This window comes from Amblyraja radiata, chromosome 21 (assembly GCF_010909765.2).
Source record: "Amblyraja radiata isolate CabotCenter1 chromosome 21, sAmbRad1.1.pri, whole genome shotgun sequence".
Taxonomy (NCBI): Eukaryota; Metazoa; Chordata; class Chondrichthyes; order Rajiformes; family Rajidae; genus Amblyraja; species Amblyraja radiata.
Window position 1 is genome coordinate 19,370,315 of NC_045976.1, and position 19,801 is coordinate 19,390,115.

Here is a 19,801-nt window from a genome sequence, read left to right on the forward strand (position 1 = left end):
TGCCATGTTTTCAAATACACTGGTTGACTCTGGGAACATTCAGTGTTTTGCAGTTCCCTGATGGTAAGTGTCTTCCAATAGGTTTTCTTGCACCCCATGTGCACTAGGGGTATGTTCTACACCCCTCTTCAGGTTCAGCCCAGAATTGACCCCCTATACTCCCCTCTGATGAAGGAGAAACACTGTGCAGCCCTACAAGAGGTACTGCTGTAGGACTTACTAGCTGCCCCCTGTGACTAGTCTCCATCTCCCGGAGCCTTGCCACTTACCTGCTCCAACAGCCGCTCCAGCTGGCTCCGATGCTCTCCGACACTGGCCACTCGCTGCTGCTTCAGTTCCTGCAGCCGCTCCAACCGGCTCCAATGCTCATGGTCACTGGCCGTCGTGGCTGCTCCTGAAGCCGCTCCTGCTCCGGTTCCTGCAGCCGCTCCAACCGGCTCCAATGTTCACGGGCACTGGCCGCTCGCGGCTGCTGGTCATCCTGCAGCTGCTCCAACCGGCCCCGGTGCTCACGGGCACTGGCCGCTCGCGGCTGCTCAAAATCAGACTCATCGGAGTCTGGCATTCGGTCCGTTTTTTGCTTCGCTTTCCCGCCCGGCTTCGCCGGTGCGGGAGCGAAGTCGGGCACAGCTGTTCCCATTTCGGGAGATTGGCGTGCCGTTGGCTGCTGCTGCCGGCTGCCCGCAACTCCGCGGTTCTCCCCCGCCAGCTTTTCCGCAGCCTTCGTGGATCTGGTCCATGTCTCCACCTGTAAGGTAAGTGGAAGGAACGCAGAGTCTCCTTACCTGCTGTTCCCGGCTTTCAAATTCTGCCGCTAAGGGAACGTCGTTCCCCCTGCTGTGACTCGTTGCAATGCATGTAGCGATATGACACGCATGCGTCCTGGCGGGGTTCTTCACGTAGTCACTCACGTGACTCCGAAGTAAAAATCAGCTTTTCTGGGTAGGTTAGTTCATGAAAGTTTAAAATCTTATTGCTTATGCCAATTTTAGTGGAACATTAAATATTAATCCAACCAAGGGATTTTTGCTTAGTTTTTGGGTGTAGCAGATGTGTGGTAATGGTTAACTGCGTAGGAAGTACAGGAAAGCAAACCAGCACAGTGATGGGAACAATCAGGATGGTAGCCAAAAATGTGACTGAGGAGATGATTTTCCAATGAGTGGGAGATGAACAACTGGAAAGAATTTCTAACTATTTAAGTGATAGTTCAATAAATGTCAGGTTTTAGTGCCCTTGCAGTGTTTGTTTACTCAGAGGACATTTAAAAGCATTTTAACTTCACAGGCTATTTTCCCAACTTTTGAACAGCAAGTCTTTTATTTTAAATGGCTCGGATTGGGGGCAGGAGTTTGTTGAGTTTAGTTATTCAGTCTCTGTGAAGTTTTATGTATTGAATGATGCCTGATTATCATACATGATTAGTTAGTGGATTTTGTGAAGTTGGTGGGGAACTGTCTTTGATGTCTCCACCCAACATGAAAATGGCATGAAATGTGGGTTTATTAATGAAGGCAAAGCCACACATGGCTTGTGAGGTTCTTTAGTGTTGATTGTATGTTGGAACCATTTGTTTTGATAAACACACGGGACTAATGAGAGTCTACGGAAGCATATTTCCTCTTATGTAATTTAAATAATTGATATTAAAGAGAATATTTTGACAACTGCAGATGAGCTTTTCACCCATAAGATTCTAATTGACCTATCATTGTGCCGCAAAGTAGTTTTAAAAAATAATTCTTCCGAGCTTCACAAAGTTAGGAAATAACCAATGATATTAGTCGTGTAATTTTCTCTGGGCTGCCCCGTGAATAATTGGAAAATAAAGTAAAGTATTTAAAGTAGTTATTTTTATTTACTGTTTGCTTTACGTGGTAGCAATGGGTCAGGGTTCTAACAGGAAAGTGATTCCTGAACGGCTCCTTTTTTTATTTATTAGTATTGGTTAATTATTGTTACGTATACCAAAAAGTGAAAAACCTGTGTTTTGAGTGGGATCCAGGTAAATCATCCATATGTGATTACAATCCATGCTTAACCAAGTAGACAAAAAGAAAGGAAACAAAAGGCAGAGTATAATGAAGCAGCTGCGGAGAAAGTGCAGATAAAAAAAGTGCAAGGGATGCAACAAGGTAGAGTGGGGATGCATCCTTAGCATCATGGGAGGTGCATTCAAGAGTCTGATAACAGCAGGAAAGAAGCTATTCCTGAACATGGTGGCATGTGCTATTAAGGTTTTATATTTCTGGCTGACTGGAGAGGTAAGGTCCAGGACAGAGTGGTGCTTGATGATGTTGGCTGCTTTCTTGAGGCAGCATGTAGACTGAGTCAGTGGGGTAGAGGCTGATATCCATGATGGACTGGGCTGCATCTACAGCTCGCTGTGATTTATTACTCTAGGGCAGAGCAGATGTTAAATAAAGCTGCCATGCATCTCAAAAGAATGCTTGCTATGGAGCATAAATTAACAAACCAGACTTTGTTTAATTATACTTGTATGGAGTTCAATAACTTGTGTACTGTAAAGTAGTCATTTCATTATTTTGCAAAGTAAACAAAGGTTGCTGTAATATATTAAAGGGCCTATCGCACTTGGGCGTCATTTGCGCAACAAGCCGGCAGTGACTGACGAGCAACAGTCGCGCAAAAATCATCTGACAGTACGACAGTCGCACGCCAAGTAGTGCCAGTCTCTGGTAAGGATTTTCCTAGTGAAAAATGTTCAAAATTCGGTGCGCATTATACCCGGGTGATCACATGGTGCGGCGCTCAAATGACTCACAAATGGCGCTACGACGACGTATGGGCGGCGCGTGGCGACGCATGGTTACAGACGTTGACACACAGTGACGCATAATAAATTAGCTTAGGCAATGTTCCTGTGTAACCAAACATCACCACGCACTACACGTATACCAGAGTGCGCAAGGGATACGTCACGCAGGTGGCACGCAAGGATTTTGAACATTCCAAAATCCTGGGGCGATAGGGAAGCACCGTGCATTACTGTGCGTACGACACCACTTGCCACGCGTGCGTCACGACACGCCAACCAATTTCTTGGATGTCGGGTAAATGACGCCCAAGTGGGACGGGCCCTTAAGTTGTTTCGTGGAACTCTATGGCTGAAGGGGTGGACATTTGGGCCACAGTATGTGTGGTGGTTAAAGGAAATCTGCCCACATTCATGTACACTTTTATGCCTGAAGTGCTCATGTAGTTTTTTTAAATGTGATGTTATTGAGATTGTCTACCTCCACCATCCTTTCAGATAGTGAATACCAGACTCTGACCAATCTCTGTAAACAATTTTTTTTTAATGCTTTGCCCGACCAACCACTTTTCCTCCATTTACTCCATCAGTTTCCATTTGCAATTTCAGTGAGCTTTCTGCAGTTGTAATTATTTAAAAGCTGTCATTGAAAATAGGCACATAGATTTTGCTTGATTCTTGCAGATAGAAAGGATTCACGGATTGTATTGTAAATAGATTGCTGATCAGCAAGGGAGTGAAATGGTGCTGGGGATATGCAGAAATGTGGCGTTGAGATTAGTCACATTGGCCATGATCTTGCTAAACGGCAGAATACACTTAAGGGGCCAACTATAATTGGATGTTTATTTTAATTGAGGCCCTGTGCGCTCAGTGTATTAGATGGAAAAGGAGGTTGAAAAATATTTAATGAACATTTTGTTTTAAGATGCATTAAAAACTGAAACTTTGATTTCTTTGTTCGAAGGTTTATATTTAACAGATCCCTTACTGATCCACAAATAGAGTTGCTTCACGTGAAATTGTTTCTAACTTGCCATGACGTTTTTATATGTCTTGGAACATGCACAAATATACTTGTTGAATTATAGCAACGATTCGAAGTTTAGATTTCCTTAAAAGGATGACAAGCATATAGCATTTAAAAAAAAAAAAAGCTGCGTTGAATCCCCTCTTATTTTTCTCTAATGGGAAATATTATCTGTCATTCAGCCAGAACTAAAATCAGCATTTATAAAATTCCCAAGAGTGATTTTTGTTAAAATAATTCATTTGCAACTGATCCAGTAGGTTGAGCTAATTTAAGATTCAGTGAAATACAAGTAATTTTTGGGTCACGTTTGCATGGCATGGAAACAGTAGTGACTATTGAATCAGGTTGGAGGCGCTGGCTACAATTCCATCTACATGGTTCTAGGAGGGAGATGGAACCTCTACATGGTTCTAGGAGGGAGAGGGAACTTCTACATGGTTCTAGGAGGGAGAGGGAACCTCTATATGGTTCTGGGAGGGTGGCGCCGCGATGGCAGCCTCGCCAACAGTTTGTCTCTCCCTTCGTCTTTTTTGTTGTTATTTTTAGTGTGTTTTAAAAGTTGTGTAAATGTTCTCTGGTTTGTTTTATGTGGGGGTCGGGGGGACCTTTTTTCAATCTCTTACCTTGCCGGAGATGCGATTGTTTTCCAGGTCATATCTCTGGTGGCTCTGCGGCCTAACATCGTGGAGCTGGAGGCCTTCTCGGGACTGACTTTGAGCCTCACCGCGGGGACGTGGACTTACCATCGGAGCCAATCCCTTGCCTGGGATCGACACTCCAACCACGGCTTGCAGATTTCAACATCGCGGAGCTCACAGTCTCGGGAGAGACCGTCAGGAGCTCCAAAGTCACAGAAGGTTTCGACCAGCCCCGACCCGGGTCCAATCGCCTGGCGCGGGTCCAATCGCCTGGCGCGGGTCCAATCACCTGGCGCGGGTCCAATCGCCTGGCGCGGGGTGCCGATATCCCCCGATACAGGAGCTTGATCACCCGGATGCAGATGGCCCGCCGCCGGTTACGGGAGTCAAGATCGTCCCGTGAACGGAAGGATCGAGGTCCCCGACCGTGGGAGAACAATGCAGGGAAGAGATTGAACTTTTTTCGCCTTCTACCACAGTGAGGAATGTGGACTAGTCATTGTGGTGGATGTTTATGTTAAAATGTATTTTGTGTTCTGTTGCTTTTGATTAGTATGATGACTGTAAGGCAAATCAAATTCCACATATGTTGCAAAACATACTCGGCCAATAAAGTATGATGATAGTGATGATGATGAACTTGGAAGATCTTGATAAGTGCACAACAGATACATATTCTTCTGGTGGTTACAAATAATCATTCCAATAAGTTGGATTTTCCTTCGGTTAAGTGTCTCTAAGGTTAATACACACATAATTCTACTGATGGATTATATTTTGCTTTGTTAAACCTCATTGTTATTTCCTACTTTCCCTTGCTAGTACACTTTAGGAATGTACTTTTTCTAGCCCTGTTGTTAATTCTGTATTTGTAGTTGCAATGTCTTGCCATTATTCTACATCTTTAGGTCATTTTGGTTCTTGAGTACATTTCTGGCCCATGGCAAAATATTTTTTTCATAAAAGTCAGAAACGAATACTTGTTTTATCTTTACACCTGAGCTTATTTGGTTTAAATTGTGATCTTGGCTTCCAGATCATGTGTGACAACGTGGGCTGAATCCTGCTGTTAAGAAGTCCCAGTATTCAGCCATTCAAATTGATGCAATGTTAGCATATGCGCAGAGGGTCTAGGACTTGCTAAGTGACAGACGGGGTAATATCTATTGCTAAACTTTGCAGCTGGACCCCAAATGGGAGAAGGCCATTTGGCACATTGGGTCTGACACCGCTCTTTGCAATTCAGCTGCTCCATTCTCCTCACAACCCTGAAAATACTTACCTTTCACGTACTTATACATCTCCCTTTTGAATGCTGCAATTGAATATGCTTACATGCAATGCATCTGTCACTTCTCTTTATCCACTCTGTCCTTGTCCTTTGTCTATTACTCTGCCTTTTGTGGTTCACAACGTCATCTGCAAATTTGTAAATCGTGCCCTGTACATGCAAAGATAAATCATTGTGATATACATGAAGAAAAGCAAAGGATGTGGTTAAACCTTTCACTCCAATTCTTTGTTCCCCATTATTTGGCCAATTTTATATCTGTATTGCTGCAGCCACTTTATTCCATTTCGGTGCTGATGATGATCTTATGTTCTGCCAGTTTGTCACATGCTTTTGGAAGTACATGTTCACCACTTTCTCCTCTCATCATTCTCTGTTACTTCATGAAAGATCATTATCAGTGTTTTACCAGGGAATTACAATTCTGTTCAGACCCTGCACAGGATTATATTTTAATAGGTAATTTAGGACTGCTGACGGTAGGGGGAGAGTAGGTAAAAGTAGTTTTGGGTGTCTCTCTATTGGGTAGCAACGAAATTTCATTCAGACCGAAAGGTCTGAATGACAATAAAGGAATCTAAGTCTAAGTCTATCTTCAATGCTTCATAATATTTAAAATTATTTGATTCAATTTAACAGCTTGTAAAGCAGGAGGGAGCTCTGATGTAGCTGTTCAAGGGTCCCAGCTATGCCTGTAATTTTGTTGGTTACATTAGATAATTGAATAAATTCAAAACTTATCCTGGCACCATCTCCCACCTCTTTCTCTGCTGCATCGACAACTGCTTTAGGGCTGCCTACTGGAACTGTGCAGAAAATAGAGTGCAGAATATCATGTATAAAATATATGTTTACAGTACAGAGAGATTTCGAAAAAAATGCAAGGATCATAAACTAGATTGGGAGTTTGGGAATTCATTCTTAGCATATGAGAGGTCTGTCGCGAGTCTGATAACAGAAAGTAAGAAGCAGTTCTTGAATCTGGTGATATCTCTTTAAAGCTTTTGTAACTTCTGCCTGACAGGAGAGAGAAGAAGAGAGGATGACTGGGATGTGAATGGCCCTTAATCAAGTTGGCTGCTTTCCCATGGCAGTGTGAAGTTTGGATGGATTTGGAGTTAATTGAGGGTTTGTTGGGGAGGCTGTTTGATGAACTGGGCTGCGTTCACATCTCTGCAAGTCCCCATGTTCTTAGGCATAGCAGCAAACTGTACCACGCTGTGATGTATCTGGACAAGGGCTTTCTATGGTGTAGGTGAGGAATGGGCAGGAGTCATTGGAGAAATGTTGAATTTCCTTAGCGTTCTAAGGAAATAGAGGTGTTGATGTACTTTCTCGCCCGTAGGGTCAGTGTGGTTGGACTAGTATAAATTTAGTGGCATTTACACTAAGAAACCTGAAGCACTCGACCACCTCCATTTCAGCACCAATGACGCAGATGAGGCTGTTCATCCCTCTTTCTGAAGTCGATGACAAGCTCCTTTATTCTGCTGATATTGCGGGAGAGGTTGTTGTCTTGACACCATGCTACTAAGCTCTCCATCTCCTTCTGATATTTTGACTCGTCATTGTTTCAGATTAAGCCGCTTACAGGAAATTGAGTTAGAAAGTACAATTTGGCCACACAGTCGTGAGTGTGTAGGGATGTAGTAAGTGACAAGCAAGTAAAATGTGTTATTTTTAAGGTACAATAAAAAAAATTACAGTATAAATTAAGGGTAAACAGGCAAGAAAACGGTGTCATTTCAAGGTCCAATTATCAAAAAATGTCTGCACATAGCGGCTGCTTTTACACCCGCCTGGGACATTGCCCCTTGGAACGCTAGCAGGGGGCAATGTGCCCTGGACCCCCATCTCTTCCTCTTTTTTTTCAGTTTTTTCCTGTCCCTTGCCTGGTTATACAGATGTCTTGATGCTCCAGGGGTGAATGTGGGGCCAGGGAGATGATGGTTATTATTATTCTTCTCTCTTTTATAATGTCTTTTCTGGCAGAACTAAATCCTCCAAATCTTCCAGTGGGTTGATATCGTTCTGTGCCATTTTCATGCTTCAATTGGTTTTTCAGGTTTGATCTACCAGTCAGATCTCAAAAACAAGGAGCATCTTGCTAAGTAGCTATTGTTTTTGTTGGGCTTTTGTCCAAGATTGATTCACCGGTGACTGACTTTTTATGCAAAAGTTATAAACTTTCCAATTGATCTACAAGAAACACTTTTTTCAAGTTGTTGGGTCTCATATTTTGGAAGGTAGTGGAAAAGTGGGGAAAATTTAAAGAAAACTCTTGGGCACAGAGATTGAGTGAAAGGTAATAGGATTGGGCCTGGATTGGCAATGGTATAAGCTATCTTTTTCATTCAAGCTTGGGATGGTGTGGGAAAGTATGAAACGGCATTTTAATAAGCCAGACCAATGTTGCTAAATGCTTGTGGCCAGAGGGCTGGGATAAGTAACTAAATAGCAAGGGGACATTAAACAATCAAAGTCAAGGATGAGCGAGAAACCTGGAACACTAAGTAACTACGTTTTTAGTGATTTTTTTGCGAGAAGCAGGGGTTGGAAATCTGAGGCAAAAGGAAAATGAGTGGGGTGGGTGGTAAGGAGCCTGTTTTTTTGGGTTTTTTTTCTCTGGAATTGGGGGTTGGATGCTGTCCAAGGGAAAACTGAGAAATTTGCATGCATGAATCCAAGAATGCAAGTGGGATAAGGCTCGAGTTGTGAAGTCATTTAAAATGCCGGGTAAAGTTAAAATGAGTCAAACGTTTTGAACAAAAAAGGACTCGGAGACTAAAAGTTGGGAAAGCAGCCAGAGGAGGCTCAGCAGTTTGGTGGGAAGCTTACAAGTACTAGATGATGGGTAAATGTTTACAGAAAAAGTTCCCATTGTAAACATTTACTCAAAATTGTGTTCGCACATTCCTTTTATTTGAAGACATTTAGTGCAATGAATGCTGACATTGTTGCAATTTTAATTTCTGTAGTTTGCTTAAGCAATGTAGTTTCAGGGTGTTTGACCATTTTGACTTAGATCTGGTTCGGATCAAACTTCAAAAGTGAGTTTAAAACTTTACAATCCAGTTCATAACCAGGGCTTTGCGGGTGAGGATGAGAGTGCTAAACATGAAGGGGCTGCTTTTTTTTCTTTGAACCAAACCAATTGGCTGATTTGTGGAATGATGCTTTCCTTGAAATCAAACAGTTGAGTTCATCCAGGCCTCTTGTATCAAGACAATCCTTTGGAAACAGCAACAAAGAACAGCCAAGAGTAGAGTGACTGCAGACCTGTTGTCAAATTCCTAGACATGGAGTGCTCTGAGTTAAAGCCATTCATTTCCTTTCTCCAAGGAGAACAAAAGAACTGGAACAAATATATATTAGGTCTGGTAGTAAGATCTGATGAGAGTTGGATGAGAAACTTGGCTGCAATGCCTCAACAAAACAGATGTTTGAGGTCATAACATGGTGGAGGGCAATTGTAGCTGGAAGAGGTGATGGGAAAGAGGAATCTATTAAGGGGTCAAATTTAATATCCAGAAATATCACTGGGAAATCTCCATATTGTGTCAACCAAAAAGATGACCATATATAATAACCAAATGTAATCTATACATAACTAAAACTCTGTTCTTGTGCTCTCCCGGTTTGCGCTGTCTTTCTATTTGCGCAAAAATGGTAAGTGATAGCACTCCAATTTTTCATCAGCTCACTCACCATTCTCCTGTGCTGCGAGTGCACCAAGTTTTGTTCCGATCGGTAGTCTGTTGTAAAAGTTAGCGAGGTTTAAAAATCGTAAAAACCGTGTGTGCGCAGATCGATCTCCTCTCCTGCCAAAATCGACGGTAGACAAAAATGCTGGAGAAACTCAGCGGGTGAGGCAGCCTCTATGGAGCGAAGGAACAGGTGTGGGAGGTGAGGAGTGGGGTAGGTGGGGGATAGAGAGATAGGATTAACCACCGGGGGAACAGGTTGGTCAATGTGAACTGTGCGGAGGTGTTGGGCGAAGCGATCGCCAAGCCTGCGCTTGATCTCACCGATGTAGAGCAGTTGACACCTAGAGCAGCGGATGCAATAGATGAGGTTGGAGGAGGTGCAGGTGAACCTCTGCCTCACCTGGAAAGATTGCTTAGGTCCTTGGATGGAGTCGAGGGGGGAGGGGGGGGGGGGTAAAGTGACAAGTGTAGCATTTCCTGCGGTTGCAAGGGAAAGTACCAGGGGAGGGGGTGGTTTGGGTAGGAAGGGACGAATTGACCAGGGAGTTACGGAGGGAGCGGTCTCTGCAGAAAGCCGAAAGGGGAGGAGATGGGAAGATGTGGCCAGTGGTGGGATCCCATTGGAGGTGGGGAAAATGTCGGAGGATTATCTGTTGTAGAATTATCCTTCTTTCTCCTTCCTTCCCCTCCCCATCCCAGCTGTCCCACAGCATACTGTCTCCGCATCTTTCTTTCTTCTTCCCTACCCCCCCCCCCCCCCACATCAGTGTGAAGAAGGGTTTTGAGCCGAAACGTCACCTATTCCTTCGCTCCATAGAGGCTGCCTCACCCGCTGAGTTTCTCCAGCATTTTTGTCTACCTCCATTTAATGATGATCTTCAGTGGGAGAATACAAAAATGTATTAGTGCAATGTAGTAAATTTGTCATCAGGTTTAGCTATTGACTTGTGTGGTTAAGATTATTTAAAAAAAAATGTATTTAAATTACTTACCAAGTTAAACATTGTAAAACAGTGCTAACCATTTATTTTGGGCTTTCGTAACAAAATAGATTCTGCAAGGTTTACAATTGAAACCGATGTAGTGTTGAGTGTCCTAAATAATTAATTAAAATATTGACTGTTTGCTTTCCAGCTCCAGTCAAAATCAGATTAACTCGACGACCCTCTGGTAGGTACATTTTATTTATTCATGGGAATTAGAGTATTGCTGGTAAGGCAAGGTTTTATCAGCCATCCTTCCTTGCCCCCGTGAGACGATGTTGTTGAGCTGTCTTGAAGACCTGCTGTGGACTTGCTGGTACTTCCACAATGTGGGATTGGGAGTTCTGGAATGAAGAAGGGCTGATGATATATTTCCAGACCTAGATGGTGTGTAACGTAAAAGGTGATGGCCAGAGTTTTCCCGTGGGCCTGAAACCACTGTCCTTGGCAATGGAAATTGCAGTTGCCTCAGTGTGTATCTGCAGTGAATTTTGTGGGTCGTAAATACCACGGCAGCACTCTGTGCGTGTATAGGGTAGAAGGGCACCCATCAAATACGTCGCTTAGTCCAATGTGGTGTTGACCTTCTTGAGAGATGATGGAGTTGCACTCGCGTAGGATTTGAGTATAGGAGCAGGGAGGTTCTTCTGCAGTTGTACAGGGTCTTGGTGAGACCACACCTGGAGTATTGCGTACAGTTTTGGTCTCCTAATCTGAGGAAAGACATTCTTGCCATAGAGGGAGTACAGAGAAGGTTCACCAGACTGATTCCTGGGATGCCAGGACTTTCATATGAAGAAAGACTGGATAGACTTGGTTTGTACTCGCTAGAATTTAGAAGATTGAGGGAGGATCTTATAGAAACTTACAAAATTCTTAAGGGGTTGGACAGGCTAGATGCAGGAAGATTGTTCCCGATGTTGGGGAAGTTCAGAACAAGGGGTCACAGTTTAAGGATAAGGGGGAAATATTTTAGGACCGAGATGAGGAAAACATTTTTCACACAGAGAGTGGTGAATCTCTGGAATTCTCTGCCACAGAAGGTAGTTGAGGCCAGTTTATTGGCTATATTTAAGAGGGAGTTAGATGTGGCCCTTGTGGCTAAAGGGATCAGGGGGTATGTAGAGAAGGCAGGTACAGGATACTGAGTTGGATGATCAGCCATGATCATATTGAATGGCGGTGCAGGCTCGAAGGGCCGAATGGCCTACTCCTGCACCTATTTTCTATGTTTCTATGTAAACCCAGCTGAGTGTTTCATTAATGGTGGTCCCCCAGCATGTTAGAGGCAGGGGACATGGTGATGCTTGCCTGTGTAAATCACAACATTTTTGACCAGTTCTTAAAAATAAACCTTTGTTGATTGTTAAAATGCCGTCTTCATTACACATGTTACAAGATTGCAATGACTCCTACTTGTGCATAAATATTTTTATGACTTGGTTTAAACTTGTGGTTTATATTTAATTGGTTGTCAGTAGTGCTGCAGCCAGAAATAATGAAACTTTTAGGCCATTCCTAGGAAGTTTTCTGGTTTCATGAGGCTGGGCACAATTTAATTTAATTTAGTTTCTGCTGGAAGTGCAAGATGTCAGATTCATATCTGTTGAGTTTATAAAATGTAATAGCCAGGTCAGCTTCGAGGTAGCAAATGAGACTGTGGAGCTTAGGATATTTGTTAAAGTTTAGATAAGTTGAATTATTTTTTGGATGGGGTTTCAGGGAAGATCTCATTCTGTTTATCATGTAATAAATTAGCGGAGACCATAAGCTTGAAGAATTTAGGATTGGAAGGATCAGCATTTTAACTGCCTGCCCAGGAGAACACAGATGGTGTTGCTTATTTCTCTATTTTCAGCTTAATACATTGGTTATGTCCATGTATCTGGACATGGATTAAATGTAACAAAAGGATTTCACAGCATATGATATTTGATCTTTAATTTAAACAGTTTTGCTGCACTGGAGGTACTGTTAACACATTTGAACATGCAAAATGTATTTTACTTTTATGCCCATGATTAAATTCTTTACAAAGGTGGATGCAAAATATAAAAATCATAATCATTCTCCTAAGCATTTTAATTGATTTAAAATCTTCTGTTCACATTCAGCAGATATAATTTTAAAAAGTCCATAAATACTAAAACTGAATCAACGTTTTCTGTAATTTTTCTGATGGAATGCCATTCCTTGGAGACAGGCAGCATCTCTGGAGAGAAGGAATGGGTGAAGTTATGGGTCAAGACCCTTCTTCAGACCAGTCTGGGTGACGTTTTGGTTTGAGACCCTTGAAGAAGGGTCTTGACACGAAACATCCCCCATTCCTTCTCTCCAGATATGCTACCTGTTGCGCTGTTACTCCAGCTTTTTGTGTCAATCTTTGGTTTAAACCAGCATCTGCGGTTCCTTCCTACACACCGTTCCTTGCGACCTATTGTCAATTTGCATCCAGGAAGGATTGGTGTGGTAGTATAAATATAGACAAGCCCTCGATTGCGAGAGGTAGCCATGTGCATTTTTATTTTTATTTAACTTTCGCCCTATTCTCCATACGGATGATATAACCTTTGCTTTGCACTTCCCCAGTCATTAGAAACTGAGCATGGTGGTAATCAAACCTGACTTGCTAATGCGGTCACGATGAGCTTTGTGACCTTTTGCTTTCGCCAATTCCATTTCCTTTCATCTTTGCCTCCGATGGTTGTTTGTCGAGGTGTGGTGCCATGAATCCTGGTTGTCTCTAAATTCCATGCTGGTGGCTGTTTCTCATGTTTAAATCTCAATAGTGAATATTGCTTTTTGCACCATCAATCAAACATCACCGAATCGAGGACGGCTCTGTTCTTTGTGGTTAAGCAATTTGTTCAGTTTGCTTGAGGTTGACAAAACACAGATGGGGTTAGGTGCTGGCTTGCTCAATATATTTGGAATCATATCTAGCAGAACATTACTCACTGAAATATGTGTGTGTGTGTGTGTGTGTATATATATATATATATATATATATTATATATATATATATATATATATATATATATATATATATATATATATATATATATATATATATATATATATATATATATATATATGTAGATATTCTCCACAATTAAATAAAATTAGATAGTTCTGATATACAATTGCCATAGGGTGGTATTGCATGGGAATGGGCCTTTTGGTCCACTATGTCTGATCGTCAAAACCCTATTTTGTAGGGGGCTCTTAGGGAAGGACTTGTAGAATATTGTCCTGCTGTCCTCTCCAACTGTACTGTGCTATTCACTATGACTACCTCTTTGCTCTATTTTACCCCTACCTCAAGATGTCTGATTGGGTCTCTGATTTGGCTGCATATTTTTTTCCGTGCACTGCTGACTGGGAAAAAAAATTGAGAAGGTCTTGGGTATTAATGACTTTTGTAATGAAGGTTTAAGTTTGTAATTATCCTTTTTTGTAGCATCAAGAATGTTAGGCTTGCATTGATGGTGTGCACATCCATACGACAAAACATGTTGGAAGGAACTGCAGATGCTGGTTTAAACCGAAGATAGACACAAAAGGCAGGAGTAACTCAGCGGGACAGGGACCATCTCTGGAGAGAAGGAATGGGTGACGTTTCGTGTCGAGACCCTTCTTCAGACCTGAAGAAGGGTCTCGATCCAAGACGTCACCCATTCTTTCTCTCCATAAGACAAAACGTGTTGATTGCCCCAAATTACCATTTTAGTTCTTAAAAACTCATTTCTAAGTAAAATTGATTTGTAGGTAAAAGGGCAAATAAAAAGACAGAGCTGTTTGGAATTTGAAATATGAACATGGGATTTTAAAAATCCACTGTATTCTGAATCTGAGGTGACTGTGCTACACCATGGAAAGATGCTGCCTTTTTAAGGTTACAAACTAAGTTATATTAAAAACTGTTCCATTAGGGTCAATATCTGAAGATTATGCTAATTGAATGTTGCCCAAATTAATTTGTTAAAGAGTTGGTTATTGCAAAATGACATTCATTTGCTGAAACCTCAGTCCTTTTGTAACTTTTTCTGCATTTTGTATGTGTTAGAGATTTGATTCCAAACAATATTCTGTGGAGCTGTGGTGTTACTTCCAAATCACAAACCCAAATAGTTGTTTCATAACTGTTCCATAAGCTGTGATGGAGTAATGAGGTAAAAATATTAAACTCAACTATACCACCATAGGTTGTATGGTGAAGTCCTAGGATCTTTCTCCCAATTTTGTGGAAGAGTGAAGAGGGGCATTGGTAGAAAGGCATCAAGTAATCTCTGGGCTATGTTTGGAATTGAAAAGTAAGGCTGGGTTGAGCACGTTATACAGTCTGTTATTCTTTTGGGTAGGAATGTGAATGAAAATGCAAGATTCAGCCATGTCCAGTCCTCCTCAACCCTTTGTCAATGTTCTTGCAAAATTTGACAACAATGCAAAAGCTCTATGAATAATAGTGAAACGAGGAAAAGAGAAATCAACGAATTTTTAACTGATTTCTCAAATGTAGATTTTATAGTTGGTAAAGCTAATGTACAATTTGTTTGTGGGAGGAATTTGTATCTTGCCAAGAATTCTTCTGTGTGTTAAGATGTTGTACTTCCTTGGCAGGTTTCTGGAAGATTAGTTTGGATTGTGGAACCAAGAATAGAAACAGCATACCTGTGACCATGTTAATTGAGAGTGCTGGATTGCCGTGATGGAAACGGTCTGTGAGAGAGAGCCTTCAAAATACAGATTATTTCTCCAATTACAGGCAGAGCCTATTCTGTAATATGAGGGAATGATTTTGTTTGGAATATGTGTTGGAAGAGGTGTGTGTTGTTTCAACATGTGCACCAATGCTGTCTTGCAGCTGCTGTCATGCAGCTCCACTGATCCTGACCTCTTGTGCTGCTTGGGATTTGTACATTCTTGCACGGGTTTCCCCTTTGTATACCTGTTTCCTCCAATGTTCCAAAGATTATTGCAGATTCACTGGCTACGGTAAATTTACTCTGTGTGTAAATTGAGAGATGGAACTGTGGAAGATTTGAGGGCAATATGGGGAAAATTAGATAGGTGTTTGAATGTTTATGTACTGAAGGGCCTGTTTCTATGCTGTATGCATCACTCTGACTGGGAGTTTTAGAAAAACGAGGCCGTGTAGAGATTTGTATACAAGTGGAGGCATAAATTAAAATATGGCAGTAGATTTATGAACCTTGTATAGAGATGTTAAGTAGAAGGATGGGGTTGATGGTGAGGTGTGGAACTTGAGGCATGGACAGAAAATGATGATGATGGGAAGGAATATTTGCTTTTCTTGTGAAGTCTGTTAAACAAACACTGATAATTTAGAGACGTTGAAATGATGTTGATGTAGGGTCAGATGTGACCAATTTACTAGAAACTTGTGCTAGTCACCATGCTACTACTTTGCCAGAGCAACCAAAACCAACTCATTCTACCTGAACCTACCTGATCCCCCCCTCCCCCCATAGATTATCCACACGCTTTCAGTAAACTTTCCTTGATGCTCCCAACAAATTCTGCCCCATCGAAACCCTTTGCACTAAATAAGCCCCAGTCAATTTGGGAGAAGTTAATGTTGCCCACTGTGCCAACCCTGTTGCTTTTACATCATTCTATAATCTGTCTACATATCTGTTACTCTATCTCGTGTTGACTATATAAGTAGGTGTGTAGAACAATCCCATTAAAATGCTTGCACATAAAATGACCAGTACTTGTGCTGTACTATTCTCTGTTCAATGAGATATGCAGCTAAGTGTATTCCACGCAGTGAAGTATTTTGTAGTGCTTTTCAAGAAATCTTGATTTGCTTTGTACCTTTTTATTGTTATTGTTTGGTATAGCTTGTTTTTATTAGCTAAATAAACGAATGTGAAACAGGCGGCATGGTGGCGCAGCAGTAGAGTTGCTGCCTGACAGCTTGCAGCGCCGGAGACTCAGGTTCGATCCCGGCTGCAGGTGCTGTCAGTACTCCGGTTCGTACGTTCTCCCCGTGACCGTTTGGATTTCTCCAAGATCTTCGGTTTCCGCCCACATTACAAAGACGTACAGGTTTGTACGTTAATTGGCTTGGTATGTGTAAATTGTCCCTAGTTTGTGTGTGTAGGATAGTGTTAATGTGCGGTGATCGTTGGTCGGTGCAGACTCGGTGGGCCAAAGGGCCCGTTTCCACGCTGTATCTCTAAACTAAACTAAGCGTTGAAATTGTGTTATTCAACATTGCAAGAGCACATGGTCTGCTTGCAGCCATTAGCAGTTCATCTTTGCTTTGATAATGTGAGGTGAGGTAAGATTTTAAAAGCTGTACATTCAAACTCCTTATAATTTTATAATTGCTTCCACATGTTTTAAATTTCCCCATTCTGGTATTAACACCCAAGGCAATAGATCCTCATTTCCACACATCTCTTAGCCCCATGTTCACCTTTCCAGACTTTTCATTGCACCAGTTTACACGTAATGCAGCTATTCTCTGAAAATCTCACCATGTTTCAATGTGACTTTCTTTTTACAAGGAGTGATATGAATGACATGTTCCACATTGGCCCTGTCTTGGAATGTGACTGGGGCTATTCTCCCCTCATTAGATTTTACACCAATTTCAATAGGTTATGAATTAAATTGGTTACATTTCCACTCGCAATGTTTCCCTCCCAAATCCTACTAAACTTTTGATGTTTTCTGTTTAGAGATTCTTGCATTTTGCATGTTAGATGTGCGTTTCTATTTTAGTTCCCTGTCTTGACAAGAAATCAGAGGTTTGGTGTTTGACGCATATCCTCTCTGGTGGTTAGCTGTTAAGGCTGTTGCTTATATCAGCAACAGCCACCTTGGGCTGCTCTGCATTGGAAACCATATCCTGTATTTTCAATTTAGCGGGGCCTCTTCTTGGGCAGTCTCTCTGACTTGCTTACACTCCAATTAATGAGTTCTGAAGTGACAGATGAGAATAGCATTGTTGTATTTCTATGGAAAGATAACATGGGACATTTTGCGTTCATCTGAGCAAGCAGACAGGGCTCGCATTTAGTGTCTCAACTCCAGTAGCACAATACTTCAGTTGTAAATGTGCTCGCATATAGAAAGGGGCTTGAATTTGCAACTTTTGATTCTGGAGGCGAAAAGGTCCATTTACGGAGCTGCAGCTCGTGCAATCTGATGGTGTAGCACAGCTAAGGAGATCAACAGTGAGGTTTGTTGAGGACGTTAAGTGCATTTATGGTGCCTCTACTCATATTTCGCAACATTGTTCAAAGGTGAGCCATGAAACGCTTTGTAACCTGCGGTGTGATGAAAATTAAATGACAAGTAAAGTTTTACTGTCAGAACAACTTTCATGGTTCACTCTTGTGCTCAAATGTCTGCAAAAATGAGTAGAAATGAGAAAGGGAAGGACTATCTGTTTAATGGCTACATTGTACATTAATATATGTATATTTATTTTTTTGGAAGGCATTCTTTGGGTGTATATATTAAACATAATAACTGGCTGTTTGTGTTTTCTAGTTGGGGTTGCTCGCTCTCATTTTCATTGTGGCCCTCCCCCACTATCCCATTCCTTGGGTTTGTCCCTTAATTGTAAACTCGAGAAATTAAGTTGCTGAGCTTAACAAGTTCCACAATGACTCGGCAGCAGCTTGTCAACCAAACGGACATCTTCTTGCAGTGACTTTTTATCCCCATCAGCAAATGTCACTTTGAAGGAAGGGGGAATCAACAGGAAATCTGAACTAAGCTGATAACAGATTACTTCAGAGATATTGTTGACATGGAATGTGCTCAGCTGCTTAAGCGATCAGCATAATGGGTGAGCATCTTAATGGTAGTTGTGAGCTGGTTTGAGAAAGGAAAGGTGTTGGTTTCTGTGAGTGCAGGTTTACCAGTGTGCTGATGGGGAAGTTTGGTCAGAATTTTGATGTAGTGGGAAAGTTAGAGGCTTTGCAATCAAATGAAACTAAGCTAACAGACCAAAATAAAAGTGATTTACATTACTTGTAGATGAACTAATATGCAGTTATCAATGAATTGTCAACATCTAATAAGTGAATAGATAATTGAATGTGTAAAATAAATTCTGATAGGGGTAGGTTGTTGTTACTGCAGGATATAAGAGATGGTTGTGATCAATCAAATCCATAGCACATATATCTGCAGCAATGGTTCTGTATTGTTACACATGCACAGTTTATTAGTTTGGGGATACAGCGCGGAAACAGGCCCTTCAGCCCACCGAGTCCCACCCACCAGCAATCCCTGCACATTAACACTATCCTACACACACTGGGGAAATGTTTTTAAACATTTTATACCAAGCCAATAACACTACAAACCTGTATGTCTTTGGAGTGTGGGTGGAAACCAAGAGCTCGAAGAAAACCCATGTAGGTCATGGGGAGAATATACAAGACAATCACCCATAGTCAGGATCGAACCTGGGTCTCTCGCAAGCTCGACCACTGCGCCCGCACAACCACAATACAAGCAAATGTATTATGATGATTTTCAGATCAATAAATCTGAGATGAGTCTATTGCAGATGTGGTGATGTACCAGTGAAAGGTGGAGTTACCTTGCTAGTCTGATCTGAAGGCAGAAGCACAGCGGTAAGGCATGGAAAAACGTGACTCAGAGTCGGGATGTAATGATGCCCAACTGGAAAAGGGTACTTGCTGCCTGTATAAATTGGAGCAAAAATGGAAGGGAGGTGGAAAAGTGGGAGGATTGGAGTGTTGTTGGAAATGATAATATTTGAATCACTGCATGCATGGGGGGGACAGATACTATTTTCTGCAGGCAAGACTATGAGTCATGAAAGTTGAGATACATGCCTGGTATTCATAAGGTCATAAGGAATAGGAATAGAATTAGGCCATTCAGCCCATCAAGTCTACTCTGCCATTCAATCATGGCTGATCTATCTCTCCCTCCGAACCCCATTCTCCTGCCCAGGACCTCTGACACCTGTAAAGGCTTAGTTTATGAATGCATGCATGGCACAAATAGATTTGGCCTAATAGCTTTGCAGAGATCTGTTTGCATGGTGGCCCAGCATTGAAATTGAAGTATGTTGCTGTCCATCAACTCTTTCTCGCTGAGGGACCCATTCAGCAAGTACTCTCTCAATACAAAGAACTGTTCAACAACGAGCTCTGCAAGTTACTCCTCAAATACCACATTGTCGTTGATCCCAATGTCACTCCTGTGGTCCAAGCACCACATAGTGTTCCGCATGCCATATGTGACAGTACACAATGAACTTTAGCGGATGGTCTCCATGGGTGTTATTGCTGGTTACCGACCCATCTGACTGGGTTTCCACCATGGTGGTTGCAACGGAAAAAAACAAGGA

General features: G+C 41.9%; 1 protein-coding gene across 1 annotated transcript in view; it reads left to right on the forward strand.

The window, feature by feature from the left end:
• prkar2b (protein kinase cAMP-dependent type II regulatory subunit beta) overlaps positions 1–19,801 on the forward strand; it is a 68,529-nt gene that overhangs the window by 13,389 nt on the left and 35,339 nt on the right. The window contains exon 2 of the mRNA XM_033039706.1: positions 10,580–10,615. Within this exon, the coding sequence (XP_032895597.1) occupies positions 10,580–10,615 (36 nt within the window). The remainder of the gene's footprint in view (positions 1–10,579; positions 10,616–19,801) is intronic.